The sequence below is a fragment of the Micromys minutus genome, assembly GCF_963924665.1.
Source record: "Micromys minutus genome assembly, chromosome: X".
NCBI classification, from domain to species: Eukaryota; Metazoa; Chordata; class Mammalia; order Rodentia; family Muridae; genus Micromys; species Micromys minutus.
This window is the reverse complement of record NC_137970.1, coordinates 56,813,997-56,831,029: the sequence shown is the minus strand read 5'-3', so window position 1 is coordinate 56,831,029 and position 17,033 is coordinate 56,813,997. Positions and strand designations below refer to the sequence as shown.

Here is a 17,033-nt window from a genome sequence, read left to right as displayed (position 1 = left end):
ATCAAAATAAATAGGGAAGGCCATTTCATAATCATCAAGGAACAATCCACCCAGTTGACATCTCAATTTTGAGTATTTATGCCTCAATTAAAAAGGCACCCACATTTATAAAATAAATATTACTAAGGATTAACTAACACATTGAATCCCACACATTAATAGTGGAAAACTTGAATACCCCTCTCTCCTCAATGGACAGGTCATCCAAACAGAAGGTAAATAGAGAAACAATAGGACTAACAGACATTGTGAATCAACAGAACCTAACAGATAATTACAGAACATTTCACCTAAACACAAAAGAATATGCGTTCTTTTTATCACCTCACTGAACCTCCTCTAAAATTGACCATATAGTTAGTCACAAAGCAAGAATCGACAGTTAACAGAGAATTGAAATAATGCCTCATATCTTATCAGACCACCATGGATTAAAGTGGAACTTCAACAATAACAGAAACACCAGAAAGCCTACAGATTCATGGAAACTGAACAACTCTCTGCTCAACAACCACTGGGTCAAGTAAGAATTGAAAAAGTTAAAAACTTTCTAGAATTCAATTAAAATATTAATATAATGGCAAAATATATCCAAACATAAGGCATACAATGAAAGCAGTGCTAAGAGGAGAACGTTCATAGCACTAAGTGCTTCCTAAAGAAATTAGACAGATCTCATACTAACAACTTGGCAGCATACCCTAAAGCTCTAGAATGAAAAGAAGTAAACACACCCAAGAGTAGTAGATGACAGGAAATAAACTCAGAGCAGAAATCCAAAAATTAGAAATGAAGAAAACAGTACAAAGAATCAATGAACCAAACTTTGTTCTTTGAGAAAATCCTCAAGATAGAGAAATGCTTAATCTAACTAAAATGCAGAGAGAAAATATCCAGATTAACAAAATAAAAATGAAAGAGGGACATAACAACAAATATTAAGAAAATCCAAAGAATCATTGGGTCTTACTTCAAGTCCCACAAATTTGGAAAATCTAAACAAAATAGATAATTTTCTTTTTTCTTTTCCTTTTCCCCCCTCTCTTACAACTTTATTTCTTAAAAAAAGAGGTATACATATACAGATTTTTAAAGGCATTTTGACATAATACTATATGAATATTTTTGTCAGTATTTAATTCTTGTAGAGGTCTGATAGCATGCATTGAAATAATTTACCAAAATTAAGTCAAGAACATGTAAAGAATTTAAGCAGACCTATGACCCCTAAGGAAATTGAAGCAGGTATTAAGTCTCTCAGGGACAGACGGCTTTAGTGTAAAATTCTACCATACTGTCAAATAAGTGCTAATAGCAATACTACTCAAAATATTTCACAAAAATAACAGAACTCATTTTGTGAGGCCATACTCACCCTGATATCTAAACCATAAAAAGACCCAACAAAAATATAGAATTCCTGACCAATTTCCCTTATGAACATTGATGCAATAATACTCAATAAAATACATTCAAACACATCAAAAACATCATTCATAATGATCAAGTAGGGTTCATCCCATGAATCCGGGATGTTTCAATATACAAATAACCATCAATATAATTCACTATATAAACAAATTAGTGGAGGCAGGTCATTTCATTAGATGCTGAAAAATTCTTTGACAATATTCAACAATATGCCTTCATGTTAACAGTCTTGGACCATTCAATGATACCAAGAACATAGCTAAACACAATAAGGGCAATATACATCAAATCAAATGGGGAGAAGTTTAAAGCATTTCCATTAAAATCAGGAACAAGACAAGGCCATCCACTATTTTTATATCTACTCAATATAGTACTTAAATTTCTAGCTAGTGTAGTAAGACACGTTAATGAGAGCAAGGGAATACAAATTGCAAAAGCAGAAGTCAAATTATTTCTATTCACCAATGATATGGATGTGATACCATATATAAATGGCCCCCAAAATTCTACCACACAACACCTACATCTTCTTCAATGTGGTTAGTTACAAATTTAACTAAAAACAAATAATCAGTAGTCCTATCTGCAAATGATAAATTGGTTGAGAAAGAAATTAGGGAAACACCAGACTTCATAATAGTCACAAATAATATAAAAAGTCTTGGGGTAACTGTATCCAAGCAAGTTATAGACCTGCATGACAAGAACTTAAAACCTTTGAAGAAAGAAATTGAAGAAGACAGGATAAAATGGAAAAATCTCTCATGCTCATGGGTCAGTATGATCAAAAGAGAAAAAGAAATTATCCTTACCAAAAGCACTTTACAGATTTCCACTACAATATAAAGCTGTATTACAGAGAAATAATAATAATCATAATCATAATAATCATAATAATAATATTAATATTAATAATAATAATAATGCATGGTATTGGCATAAAAGTAGACAGATTGATCAATGGAATCAAATTGAAGGCTTAGAAATACTCCAACATACTTACAGATACTTGAGCTTTAAAAAGATTAAAAAACTCTACAATGGACAAAAACAGCATCTTGAACAAATGGTGCTAATTAAATAGCTGCATGATACACTAAATCTTACAGAAGAAAAAGTGGACAATAACCTTGAACACATTGGAAGAGGAGAAAACTTCCTGAACAGAATACCAATAGCTCGAGCTCATGGATTGGAAGGATCAACATCTTAAAAATGGCCATCTTACCAAAAGCATTCTACAGATTCAATGCAATCCCCATCAAAATTCCAACACAATTCTTCATATAGTTGAAAAGAGCAATGTGCAATTTCATCTAGAATAACAAATGACCTAGAATAGTGAAATCCATCCTCAACACAAAAACATCTGCAGGAATCACTATCCCTGACCTCAAGCTATATTACAAGGCAATTGTGCTAAAACTGCATGGTACTGGTATAGAGATAGGCACATGGGTCAATGGAATAGAACAGAAGATCCAGAAATGAGCCCTCACATATATAATCACTTGATTTTTGATAAAGGAACTGTAAACATTCAATGGAAAAAAAACAGCCTCTTCAACAAATGGTGTTGGTCCAACTGGCATTCAGCATGCAGAAGAATGAAAATAGACCCTTTTTTATCTCCTTGAACAAAGCTCAAGTGCAAGTGGATCAAAGATCTCCACATTAAACCAGGTACACTGAAATTTTTAGAAGAGAAAGCAGGGAAAACCTTAGAACACATAGGCACAGGAGAAAACTTCCTGAACAGAACACCAATGGCTGGTGCTCTAAGGTCAAATATTGACAAATGGGACTTAGTGAGGTTGCAAGGTTTCTGTAAGGCTAAGGACACTGTCAAGAAAACAAAACGGCAGCCAACAGATTGGGAAAAGATCTTTACCAACCCCACATCTGATAGAGGCCTAATATCCAAGATATACAAAGAACTAAAGAAGTTAGACACCAGAGAATGAAACAGCCCTATTCAAAAATGGGGTACAAAGCTAAACAAAAAGTTCTCAGATGAGGAATATCGAATAGCTGAGAAGCATCTAAGGAAGTGCTCCACATCATTAGCCATCAGGAAAATGCAAATCAAAATAACCCTGAGATTCCACCTCACACCAACCAGAATGACCAAGATCCAAAACTCAGATGACAGCAGATGCTGGCGAGGATGTGAAGAAAGAGGAACACTTCTCCACTGTTGGTGGGGTTGTAAACTGATACAACCACTCTGGAAATCAGTCTGGCAATTCCTCAGAAAATTGGACATAGTACTACCTGAAGACCCAGTTATTCCACTTCTAGGCCTATACCCCAGGGAAGCTCCACAGTAAAACAAAGACACATGCACCACGATGTTTATTGCATCTCTATTCATAATAGCCAGAAGCTGCAAAGAACCCAGATGTTCTTCAGAAGATGAATGGATACAAAACTTGTGGTACATTTACACAACTGAGTACTACTCAGCTATCAGAATCAATGACTTAACAAAATTCTTAAGAAAATGGATGCATCTAGAGAATATCATCCTGAGTGTGGTAACCCAGTTACAAAAGAACAGACATAATATGCAGTCACTGATAATGGATACTAACCCCAGAAAGCTCTGAACACCCCAGAAACAACTCACAGACTATATAAAGTTGAAGAAAAATCAAAGGCCAAAAAAAGAAAGAAAGAAAGAAAGAAAAACCATTATGCTTAATCTCTACACACCAAGAATACTTTTTCTATTTCCAGCTTACATCTTGTTTTACATGTACTTTATGTTTGTTTTAACTAGTAAGATTTTAATTCATACTATCAAACCTTTAAAAAAAATCCAGTACTGACAAAAATGTATTCATATACTTTTATGCAAAAAATGCTTAAAATCTGTACATTTATCTTTGATTTTTAAAATAAAGTTGTTCAATTTAAAAAAAATTCATTGGTTATTATGTGTAGAGAAATAACATTAATATTTCAAGTCTTATTTTATAAATAGACTGTTTAAATCTAAGAAAATAAATGAAATCAATCTGTTTAAATTCATGAACAAAGAATGAAATTTTCATTTATTTATGTGTCTTTACTGTTTTTCAAACTTTGGAGGTGATTTGTAACTCAACCACTGAAAATTCATTAAATTCCTAGTATCAATATTAAACAACAATAAGATTTTTATTTCTTCCATATTTTGCAAAACATATATTAATCAGAATCACCATGGATTTATAATTTCAAATTTTCGTCCATATCCTTGCACATTCTGAATTAGCTAGGATAAAAATTTCAGCAATATTCATTTTAACAAGTATCTCTACTGATTCTGAATACACAGTCAAAACTCTGTGCCTCGAAACATAATAATGTAGGTGGATTAGGGGTAAAACAAACTCAGGACAAACTGCAAAAGGAATCTAGCATCTACATTTAAAACCAGAGAGATCCAATAAATAGAATTAAGAAAAATGGCCAGATAATATTTAGAAAAATTAATTCTACAGCCTTACAAACTGCTCTAATGAAGTTTTAAAAAGTACAAATCAACTTCATTGAAAACTATAGAGACCTCTTGAAGTTGGACAGTTTGTAGAACAGTTGTTGCAGGAACTTGATTTCTATGCAATGAGCATTTACAGAATTTTAACAGATTATCAGTTTACAAATCCTGGTTTAAATTTAAAGGAAAAGAGTGAAGAAATAGAAGAACCGGAACAAAGGACTATTTTAGTTTGGAGAAAAGCAGAAAAATAAGTATATTTATATAGTAGAATTCAAGGAACAGATAAATTATAAGAGAATCCAACAGATAATTTTAAACAAGAAAAAAAAAACAAAGAAAGACTGGCAGACATAAGTGATATAAAGAATTATATTTAAAAATGAGAAAAGTATCCTCTTTGGTAAGAAAAAGAAGTAATGTTTGGGCCTATTTATATTTTTATAATTTTGTAGCTGAAGAAATTTACTTTTAAAATTATACCTATGCTACATTCAAATGAATTTAGAATTCTTTTAATTTTTTAATAAAAAATAACAATAATTTTAATTTCTATCAATTTTATTTTAAATCTATGTTTGATGTGCCAACCTTATGTGCACTGACACAATTTTCTTACCATTTTCCTTTTGAAAATAGCATAATTTTAGGTGTGTCTCTTTTAAGTAGTGTTTGTCCAACCAAGTATGACTTTCTTTACTTAATTAGACCATTTAATCCTTTTATATTTAATGTCATATTTGGTACATCTGATGTTCAATTTAACACCTTAACAATTGTTTTCATGTTTTATTGCCTTGCCCTACTATTTTATAAATCATTTCTGTTTTATTTTATTTTGTTTTGTTTTGTTGTTTTGGTGTGTGTGGGGGATTATTGCAAGTATCCCTTGACTTCAAAAAAGTCTTTTCCTTTCTTGGATAATTCAAATCTAATAGAACACTTAAACTCCATTCACCTGTCTCCCCTCCTTTTTAGCTGTTATTGTAATGAACCTGATTTCTACCACTTTTAAGACCCATATAATTATTATCATTTTACATAAGAAATAATAATTTAGATTTACATAAATATTTACCAGTTTTGCTGCTCTCGATTCCTTTCTGCATCCCCGGGGATTCCCATCTGAGATCATTTTCTTCTCTTGAAGAACAACCTTTACATTGGGTGTGCTTGTAATAAATTCTCAGCATTTTTTGTCCAAAAAGTTTTTATTCACTTCAGTCTGTAGGATATTTTTAAAGAAGATAGAATTCTATGTTTGAAGTTACTTTCTTTGAGTACTTCCAGTCCATTTTTTTGTTTTATAAACAGCATTCCATCACTTCTGACATCACTGTCTTCTGGCTTGCATTGCTTTACAGTCTAGGTTTTCTTTCCTTCAATATCTCATGTGTTTTAAAAGCTTGTTAGATCTCCAGTGCCTCTGTAGATATTCATTTTGTCAAGCTTTTCTGGTTGTTTGACAATCAACACGATGTTCGTCATAATTTGGAAGCATTCTGACATCTTTGTTAGTGGCCAAATATTTTGGATGAGGAGGGAAAGAAGGCGAAACGCTGATATTGAATTAATTTCTGATATTTGGATGGGGGGCCACTTTTGAAGAGTAGTTAAATTTTAGATTATATACTGACACAAGACAACTGATTACAGGTGATTAAATGGATCAACAGACGAAATGGATGATTCAATGGAACTGGATGGGTATTAGCCATAAAAAAGGTACAGAAGGGCATATTTTACATCTATGCTTCAGTTTAGAATTATTTTAAATAGGTAGAATAATCATCCCTATCATAATCATACCTATCAGAGTTATTTTGAGGACAAAATTATGATGACTGAAAATGTAAACTGCTTTGTTATTCAAATATTTATTTGTTACCCACATACAGACTTTAAAATTCACCAAGATGTGAAATGAAGAATCCTCTTTTAGTGGAAAAAAATAGCTGTATGGGATTGTCTTTAAGATTGTGGATGTTCTTCAAAAATTTGCCAATATAATTGGTATTTACTGGTAATTCTCATTGAACTATAAGAAATAATTGTGGTTTTGAGTTTATGGGTAGTCAAGTCACTGGTTATAAAGTCAACCTGAAGTGAAGACCTGAGAGCATGAAGTAAAATATGTGAGACTGAATAGGAAGAGAATTTAAAATTGGGAATCTACACTGTAGATTCTAAATATGTATGTTAAAAGATACATTTTGCTATGATTGGTGCAGGAGTTGTATTGTAGATATATCAGCTGGAATTGGATATCACACTTGTTCTCTGGAGACTGGGGGATAGCACTGATTACATAATTACAATATTTATGAAAGGTTATACAAGAAAATGATAGAAATGCTTTACCTGGATGGTTAAAGAAATAAAGAAGATTTTTCAGTGAAAAAAAAAAAGCCTGGGCTATCATATAACATTATCTAATGGGAGTAATTTAGAACAGTTATGTTATATAGATTAGCTCCTGCTGTGAATATTTCAGGTTTATTCATCCTAGAGTTGCTTCTATTTAGAATTCAGAAACTCTTGTGTATAATAGTATGTTCCTACTTCATCTCCTGAATCTTTCCACTTGAATACAAACAAGATGTCAACTAAGTAATTCTCTGAGCAGCAATAACAATTTAAGTTCAAAAAGTTTGTAACTTAGTTCATTACCACCGTTCTAACATGATAACAGAATCTGAAATTTAAAAAAAAAAAAAAAAAAAAAAAAAAAAAAAAAAAAAAAACGCAAGGTTCCTTTTGACGTTAGATTCTAGATTTCCAAATGTACTGTAATGACAACTTTTGGAGACAGGAAACACTCTTACTTTAGATGATGCATTTTACTTAAAAAAATACCTTATAGTCATACAGTATTTCAAAAAGACCTAACAGTCATGCAGTATTTCAAAATTTAACTACGTATTTCATTAACCTGAAAATACACTCACTGACTGCTGGACTTCACAAAAAGAGTTCATAGGTTTCCAAGTGAATTTTTAAATATTAAAAAATACTGAATTTGCTTTTTATTTACTTCATGAATTTGGTTGTGCCTTAGTTTTGTTTTGTTTTGTTGGGCAGTAAGCTTAAATTTCCCTGCTATCTAATCATTTCTAGGAAATTCCTTTTTTATGGTAAACCACGTTCTTTAAAAATGATGTTGGTTTATAGCCACATTTGTGATTAAAAGGATGCATAATAAATTTCAAAGCAGTTAAACTTTTGCCTCTAATATTTTTGGATTACTGATATTGAGAATCAACACATTTTCTTGGAATATATTTCATAATTTACCACAGAATCATTGATGACTCAAAATATTGCAATGGTCACCAAAGACCCAAGAAAGCTTTGGAGAAAATTATCATAGAAAACAAATTTCAGACGGTATAAAATTTATAATATTATAATAAATATTTGCCCTTCACAATTCTTGATTAAGTAGTCACAGTTACCTATCTATCAAATTGCAAAAGTATATGAAACAAGGCGTCTTAAAGGAAAGATGAGTTTGATGAGATGTTGGAACACATAATGCCAAAGAGTCAATACTTTTTCTTGGATATAAAATAACATTCCCAGACAAGATAGAAATTATATTACTTATCCTATAAGGTGTCTAGAAAATCCCATATTTGAGGTTAGGTTTCTTTAGCTATCAGATTATAAGAATTCAAACCAGATATGGTAACATACATCTAAAATCCGAGCACTTTGAAAGTGAAAACAGGAAGATGAGTCAAGGCCAGTCTATGATACATAAAATGTTCAAAGGCCAGCCTAGGTTACATGAGAACATATCACACAGAAAAACAAAGAAACAGACAGACAAACCAAACAAAATAAAAGGCATGAAACAATTTTCTAAGTTTTTAAACTACAGAAAAGTAGTTATTAGAACTTAAAAATGAGTGCTTAATGAGACATAGCATCATACTGCTGATATGGAGGGAACCAAACTAGCTTAAGACAGTCTTTGTCAACACAAAAGCCTTATCTATGCAGTATTTACGTTTGACTTCCAGAGTTGATTTCTTCTTTCAGGATACTTGTGTCCATGAAAATAGAAGAACTGTTAATATGATTAGTGGAGTCAGAGAAAAGTAGGAAGAGTGAAAAAACAAACCTAATATCAGAGATGAAATTACCATGAATCTAATAAAGGTTAAATTTTAGAACCCTCTATTGAACAGGCCACCGTCAATCCCTTGAGAGTATTTTGTATGCGATATTTGTCAATAGGCCAGTTTCAAGACCACAATAGTATTTTTTGTGTAATATTTGACAACTTGAAAATTACCATTTTGTTTTGCTTATTCTCATAACTATTATTCAATTTGTATGTTATTTTTATTTTGTAAAGCTCAGGCTAAAACCTGTATCATCCCTTGCTGTATACACTTCATCAATAGTTATAAATTGATTTTATATATGCAAGATTCTGATCATACTCTTCTTACCTCTGATATAAAAAAGCTTACCTATAGAAAAAAACTATTTAAATAAAATAAGACAAATCTACTTCAATGCTAGGAATTAATCAGTAAACACAATACAAGTAATAATTTGCTTAGAAGTCACTATTAAAAAAGATAGTTACAGAAGTGTAAGTGACCCTGTTGTCATCACATATTTGGTATATGTGAATAGTAAGGATTACAAAGGAAGTATTACTCCACTTCACTTATGGGTAAATATTGACAAAGCATGAACTTTAAAATGACTGATTCATACCTTGTGATTAATATGAGTTTGAATTCTTGGATTCTGAAATAATAAGATTTATTTCATAGCATTTATTCATATATATGATATATATATATATATATATATCATAAGAAAATAAAAATTTTCTGTAACTGATATTTAAATTATTAACAAGTCTTTAAATGTCATTCTGTATTTTATACAATTTTCTAAAATGAAATTTAATATTTTAAAGTTAGAAAAATTTTAATAATGACAAAATTTTAAAACTTAAGATAAAAGACACAATATAACATATTTAAGAAAAAAGCTATTAAAATAAATTATTCTTTTTATGATTCTAGAAGTAACAGGAGCAAGAAATAAAACTCATTTTGCACATAAATACAACACACATGCACACATACATACACACAACACTGTCAAGAACATAGAATTTGCTATAAATTATCTGTAATTTAAAAGTAGCATTATTTTTACGGAATTGCACCCTGTCACCATAACTACAATATTAAGACAATTATTTCTGTCTTACTTTCAACACCTGAAATCTTGTGGCCACCCAAATATATGAATGGTAATAATACTGCTCTTTAAATTCGCCATTATATAATGCATTTATTTAGAATTACTATGATGACATTAAATTGAGTATTATATTCTGCATAGTATGATTACTGAAAAATATTAGAAGAAAATAAAAAATAACCATGTGATCTTTCTTAGAGAAAATATTACAGACATTTAAATTTTTATACTGCTTTATATTAGTGGCAAATTTGGTTAAAATTGCTTACCACTTGCACCCTAGGTGGTCTATCTTCACCAAGAGCAGGTCTTGATCTTTCTGGCTTGGGTAGATCAGGTGGCAGAGAAATTATGTAGTGACACATCTTAGTTACACCCTTGCACTAGGAAAAGAAACAAACAAACAAAAAAAGATCCATGATATGCCAATTTTAACCCAGTGCTAGTATGGAATTTCTATAATTTTCATTAAAAAGTTTTTATCAAGAATTAACCACAGAATTTCTAAGTTGGCAAAACATATTTATTGGCTAAAAATAAACTTTGATAAAATGAGTCAAATGTATACTTTCAAAATCTAGGTTAAATTTCTTAGATACTCTCAAATATGATACAGGATATAAGCATGGGAGTAGAATGGCTAAAACATATAAATGCTGAATCATTTAAAAATAACACTTTCATTTAGGAATGGCCCCATAAGCTCATATATTAGAATGTTTGGTCTACATTCAATTAAACTGCTTAAGAATTATTTTGAGGTCTGGCTTTGTTGAAGGAGGTTTTGTCACTGGGGGTAGCTTTAAGATTTCAAACAAAACCCCATACCATTCCCAGTTAACTTTAGGTAGACAGATAGACAGATAGACAGACAGACAGACAGACAGACAGACAGACAGACAGACAAACAGACAAATAATCATTCTTGTGGCTCAAGGCATATCATTCTTACTACTGCTCTAGCACCATACCTACCTACCTGCTGCCATGCTCTGCACCATGATGGTTATGAACTCACCCTTCTAATCGGTAAGGCCCTAATAAACTGTTTATTCTATAAATTACCTTGGTCACAGTGTCTTAACACAATAAAAATAACCAAAACTTATTACATCTCTTTATCCATGAATTACAGCTTGCTTTTAAAACACATTTTATGTGACATTTTGTATGCCTTCACAAGTTTGCATTTAAGGTACAATAGTATTCTCTAAATATTCATTTAAAAAGTTAAACAGAATAAATGTTAATATTTCAAGATTGTATAATCAAAAGAATTGGATAATTAAATGACAGTTAAGAAAATTCATTGTTTGACCAATTACTCCTACAGATGACATGCTTTTTAGAAGGATCTTGAACATTTAGGAGGTAGAACACTGTGAAAGAAATAAGTCACTGGGGAGTGTGATTGAAGGTAGGCCTAAACACTTTTCCAAGTTCTGCTTCCTCACTATGAACACAGAGTAAACTGTAACTATGTCCTTTCTATCATAATGAATTGTTTACCTTTTTAAACTGTAAAACAAAACAAACCCTTCCTTGAGTCATGTCTTTGTCAGAAATTAGGTTGCAACAAACAACAAAAGTATTATACTCAGAATAAAAACAATTATATGGTATCTAAAATATTTATTAAAAAATAAGTTAAAGTTAAAAGAAATTTCAATCAACTACCCACTTATCATTTATCTCAATATAGACACTACAGGTTAAACATACCTCAAGTATAATTGCCAGAATAGATAGAGATCAATAAATATGTAATCATGACAATTATCATCCCATATAAGCAATTTTAATCCTTGTAAGGAAATATCTACACTTTGTGTAATATTGCCTTTAAATAAATAAAAGGGCACTGTTAAATCCTGGAATTAGATATGGATCATTTAATATTCTTATTTTTAATGTCCAACATAGTCAATGTAGTAGAATATTACTAACCTTACTATAGATGACACATTGATAATGAAAAGACAGTGTTTATTATAAAAGCACACACTACAGCATACTAGAATAACTTATAAGCATTGTCTCAACATTTCAAGAAGGCTTTCTTCCTATACCTTGTGCACTATATGTAGATTCAAAATAAGTAGTAGAGCTGTGAGTGGGGAGGTGTGGATAGCTGAGTGGGTAGGTGGGGGAGCACCATCAGAGAGGCAAAGAAGAGAGGAGATGGGATGGGGGGTTGTGGAGGAAAAACCAGAAAGAGAACATCTGAAATGTAAATAAATAAAACAACCAATAAAAAAGTAATTAGTACTGAAAATGTTAATGATTAAATCTGTATGTGTTAACCCTGAATTTTACCTCTTATTTTAGTCCTAAATTTTACACTTACAACAAATAACTTCTGTGGTACACAATTGTGAATTAGAACAAATTGCCTCCAACAGATAACAAGGACACATGCTCCACCATGTTCATAGCAGACTTATTTATAATAGTTAGAAGTTGGAAAGACCCCAGATGTCCTTCAACAGAGGAATGGATACAGAAAATGTGGTACGTTTACACAATGCAGTACTACTCAGCTATTAGATACAATGATTTCCCAAGATTCTTAGGCAAATGTAAGGATCTAGAAAATATAATCCTGAGTGAGATAGCCCAATCTCAATGTCTCTCTCTCTCTCTCTCTCTCTCTCTCTCTCTCTCTCTCTCTCTCTCTCTCTCACACACACACACACACACACACACACACACATACACACACACACAAGAAAACATGGTATGTACTCATTGGTAAGTGGATATTAGCCCAAAAGCATGGATTATCCAAGATACAATTCACAGACCACATGAATCTCAAGAAGAACAAAGACCAAAGTTCAGATGCTTCACTCCTTCTTAGAAGGGGGAACAAAAATACTCACAGGAGGAAATATGGTCACAAAATTTCAAGCAGAGACTGAAGCAAAGGTCATCTAGAGACTTTCCCACTTGGAGATCCAGACCATATACAGCCACAAAATCAAGAAAATATTGCTAATGCAAAGAAGTGCATGCTGACAGGAGCTGGATATACCTGTCTTCTGAAGGGCTCTGCCAGAGCCTGACAAATACAGAGGTAGATGCTAGCAGCCAATTACTAAACTGAGAACTGGGTCCCCATTGGAGAATTTAGAAAATGGACTAAAGAAGCTAAAAGGGTTTGCAACCTCATAACAACAAATATATGTTAATTGGACATTCTCTGTATTTACATTTCAAATGTTATTCCCTTTCCACTCCCTCCCATCCCCCCCCCCACCTCCACTTGCTTCTATGAAGGTACTCTGTCTCCCAAACACCCTCTCACACTCAATGCCTTGGCATTCCTCTACACTGAGAAAAAGCACCTTCACTGGACCAAAGAACTCTTCTCCAATTATTGCCAGTCAATGCTATCTTCTGCTACATATGCAACTGGAGCCATGTGTCTCTCTATGTGTGCTCATTGGTTGGTGTTTTAGTCCCTGGGAGTTCTGGAGTGTTTGGTTGGTTGATAATGTTCTTTTCATGAGGTTGCAAACCCTTTCAGCTCCTTCACTCCTTTCTCTAGCTCTTTGATTGGGATCCCTGTGTTCAGTCTGATGGTTATCTGCAAGCATCCTCATCTGTATCTGTATGACTCCGGCAGAGCCTCTGAGGAGGCATCCATATCTAGATCATGCCAGTAAGCACTTCATGGCATCAGCAATAGTGCTTGAGTTTGGTAGCTTGCATATGGGGTATATCCCTAGGCAGTCTCTGAGTGATCTTTTCTTCAATCCCTGCTCCTCTATTTGTCCCCTTATTTCCTCCTGTGAGTGTTTTCAAGAACAAAATTATTAACCAGCCAGATTCCACAGAGCTCCCAGGAACCTAACCACCATTCAAAGAGTAACCCATGGCTTCAATTGCATTTGTAGCAGAGGATGGCCTTACTGGGAATCAATAGGAGAGAAGCCCTTGGTCCTGTGAAGTCTCAATACCCCAGTGTAGGGCAAGGAGAAGGGAGGAAATGGGTGGGGGAAGACCCTCAATGAAGCAGGGGGAGGGAGGATGGGATAGGGTATTTCTGGAGGAAAAATGGCAAATAGGATAGTATTTGAAATGTAAATTTTAAAAAATTCAATAAAAACTAAACTAAAAAAAGGAAAAAGAAGGAATTTGCCTTAGCAGTTCTTAAATAAACATATAACTATTAATCATTAATACTGCTACTGTTAATTATAGGAATCATATATTTGGCACTCAAAAAGTTATAGTAAATTTTTCTTTTCATTTTTCTCTTTTAGATTTGACCATAGCTTAAGTATGTGCTTTCTGATATTTTTGGCTTCTTTACTCTTTTTCTAATGAACTCCTCTCTGACATATGGCTGTCAATTCTCAAAATGGTGACACCTATATCTATTTAAACCAAACAGCATGGTTTTGTTTTCTACTACTCACCCATTCCCTACAGCTTCTGAGAATTACACTTGCCTGTTGTACTGGCTGGTTTTGTATCAACATGACACAAGCTGGAGTTATCACAGAGAAAGGAGATTCAGTTGGGGAAATGTCTCCAATGAGATCCAGCTATAAAGCATTTCCTCAACTAGTGATTAAGGGGGAAGGGCACAGCTCATTGTGGGTGGTGCCATCCCTAGGCTGGTAGACCTGAGTTCTATAAGAAATTCAGCTGAGCAAGCCAGGGGAAGAAATCCAATAAGCAACATCTATCCCAGGCTTCTGCATCAGCTCCTGCTTCCTGACCTGCTTGAGTTCTAGTCCTGACTCCCTTTGGTGATGTACAGCAATAATGAAGTATAAGCTGAATAAACCCTTTCCTCCCCAACTTGCTTCTTAGTTGTAATGTTTCATTCAGGAATAGAAACCATGACTAATACACCTACTTGCTTTGGATGTTTTCTGTTAAAGGATAATAAAACTGTAGTTGATTTTCAAAAACGAATTCCAATTTGATTGAAACTTACTCAATATCTCAGCTTACCTCATGCATCAGCCTCTAGGAATTACCATTCCAGTTAGTATTTTCATGTCATCATCAAAAAAGTAATCTATTCAATATTTGGGGTAACTTTTGGGAAAATATGATAGGCATATAAAGTGATAGATGTTAATTGGCCTGATTCTCGACATAAGACAGACAGACAGACAGATACACATAGTAGGAGAGGGAGAAAGGGAGTAAGAAAGGGAGGAAAGATAAAAGAGGACAGGGAAAGAGGTGGAGGTAGGATAGAAGAAGACAGAGAGAAAGAGAGCAAATGAGAGAGAGAGAGAGAGAGAGAGAGAGAGAGAGAGAGAGAGAGAGAGAGAGAGCATGAACTGACAACACCCTCAATGCCTCTCAAAGCTATGAATAGACATAATTAATATTTTTTGAATCAGAGTCTTGCTACGTAGATAAATTCATAATCCATTTGTTTCATCATACATAGTTCTTGGATCACAGATGTTTACAACAAATTTGACTTTATACATTTTTATATATTCCATTATAACAGTTGAGAATTGATTTTACATAACTGGCATAGGATCATACAGTGGTTTAAAATAGTTAAAGAGAATGAAAAACACTCATCATAGTCATGTTTGTAGCAAAATATATATTATCCTTCAAATTACTTTAATTTAGTACATACAGTACTCAAAAGGTAATTTCTAGATATCACAAACACTATATATAATTTTTTCAAAAGCAAACTATTTAATTTGATTAATATCTTAAATAATATACACTCCAAACTTTTTTTATTTTTTTTTAGATTAAAAAGTCTAGAGGAAAAGCAGAGACCCAGACAACACAGGACTGGCCATAACCAAATGAGAATGGATTCTGACTAGCCAGGGGCCAGAGAGATCTCAGCGGAGCATGGGGAAAGTGTGTGCCTTGCCCGCCAGGCATGATCCAGGATCCAGGCACCCAGCAGCATGGGGCCCTCTGTTTCCAACCCGTGGCTTCCTGGGTGCACAACAGGAACTCGGAACATCCACCACCAGGAACAGCAGAGATCCAGGGACACAGGCCAAGTACAAGGGAAAGGCGAGAACCAATCACTGACAACAAGATGGCAAGAGGAACACAAAAGAACATACCCCAGGGAAACCAAGACCACCTGGTAAGACTAGAACCCAGCTCTCCCAGGAGATCCAGGACACAATGAGAAGACCAAACCTAAGGATAATAGGATAATAGGAATAGAAGAGGGCAAAGGATAATAGGAATAGAAGAGGGCGAAGAATATGAAATAAGAGGTACAGTAAATATCTTCAAAAAAATCCTGGAAGAAAACTTCCCTACCCTTAAAAATGAGATGACCACAAGCATAAAAGAAGCCTACAGAACTCCAAATAGATTGGACCAGAAAAGAAATTCCTCCCAACAAAAAATAGTCAAAACACCAAGTGCCCAAAGCAAAGAAAGAATACTAAAAGCAGTAAGGGACAAAGGTCATGTAACATATAAAGGCAGACCAATCAGAATCACACCCGATTTTTCAACAGAGACTATGAAAGCTAGAAAAGCCTGGACAGATATCATGCACACCCTGAGAGAGCACAAGTGCCAGCCAAAGCTGCTATACCCAGAAAAACTATCAATCACCATAAATGGAGAGATGAAGATATTTCAAGACAAAACTAAATTCACACAATATATGACCACAAACCCAGCACTACAACGAATTATAGGTGGAAAACCCAATAAAATGAGGGGAACCACCTCATAATAAAAACAAGAACTTAGCAGGGTCAAAGAAGAAATAAAGAAAGAAATTAAGGACTTTCTAGAATTCAACGAAAATGGTAACACAACATACCCAAACCTATGGAATGCAATGAAAGCAGTATTGAGAGGAAAACTCATTGCCCTAAGTGCTTTCAAGAAGAAACTGGAGAGA

The 17,033-nt window shown here is 33.4% G+C and overlaps 1 protein-coding gene across 1 annotated transcript in view; it reads right to left on the bottom strand.

Annotated features, from left to right (window-relative positions):
• The window catches only part of LOC308414969 (uncharacterized protein), a gene marked incomplete at both ends in the record, with an annotated part of 347,470 nt that overhangs the window by 174,148 nt on the left and 156,289 nt on the right, over positions 1-17,033 (bottom strand). The window contains one exon of the mRNA XM_080910119.1: positions 10,423-10,536. Coding sequence (XP_080766245.1) covers positions 10,423-10,536 — 114 coding nt within the window. The remainder of the gene's footprint in view (positions 1-10,422; positions 10,537-17,033) is intronic.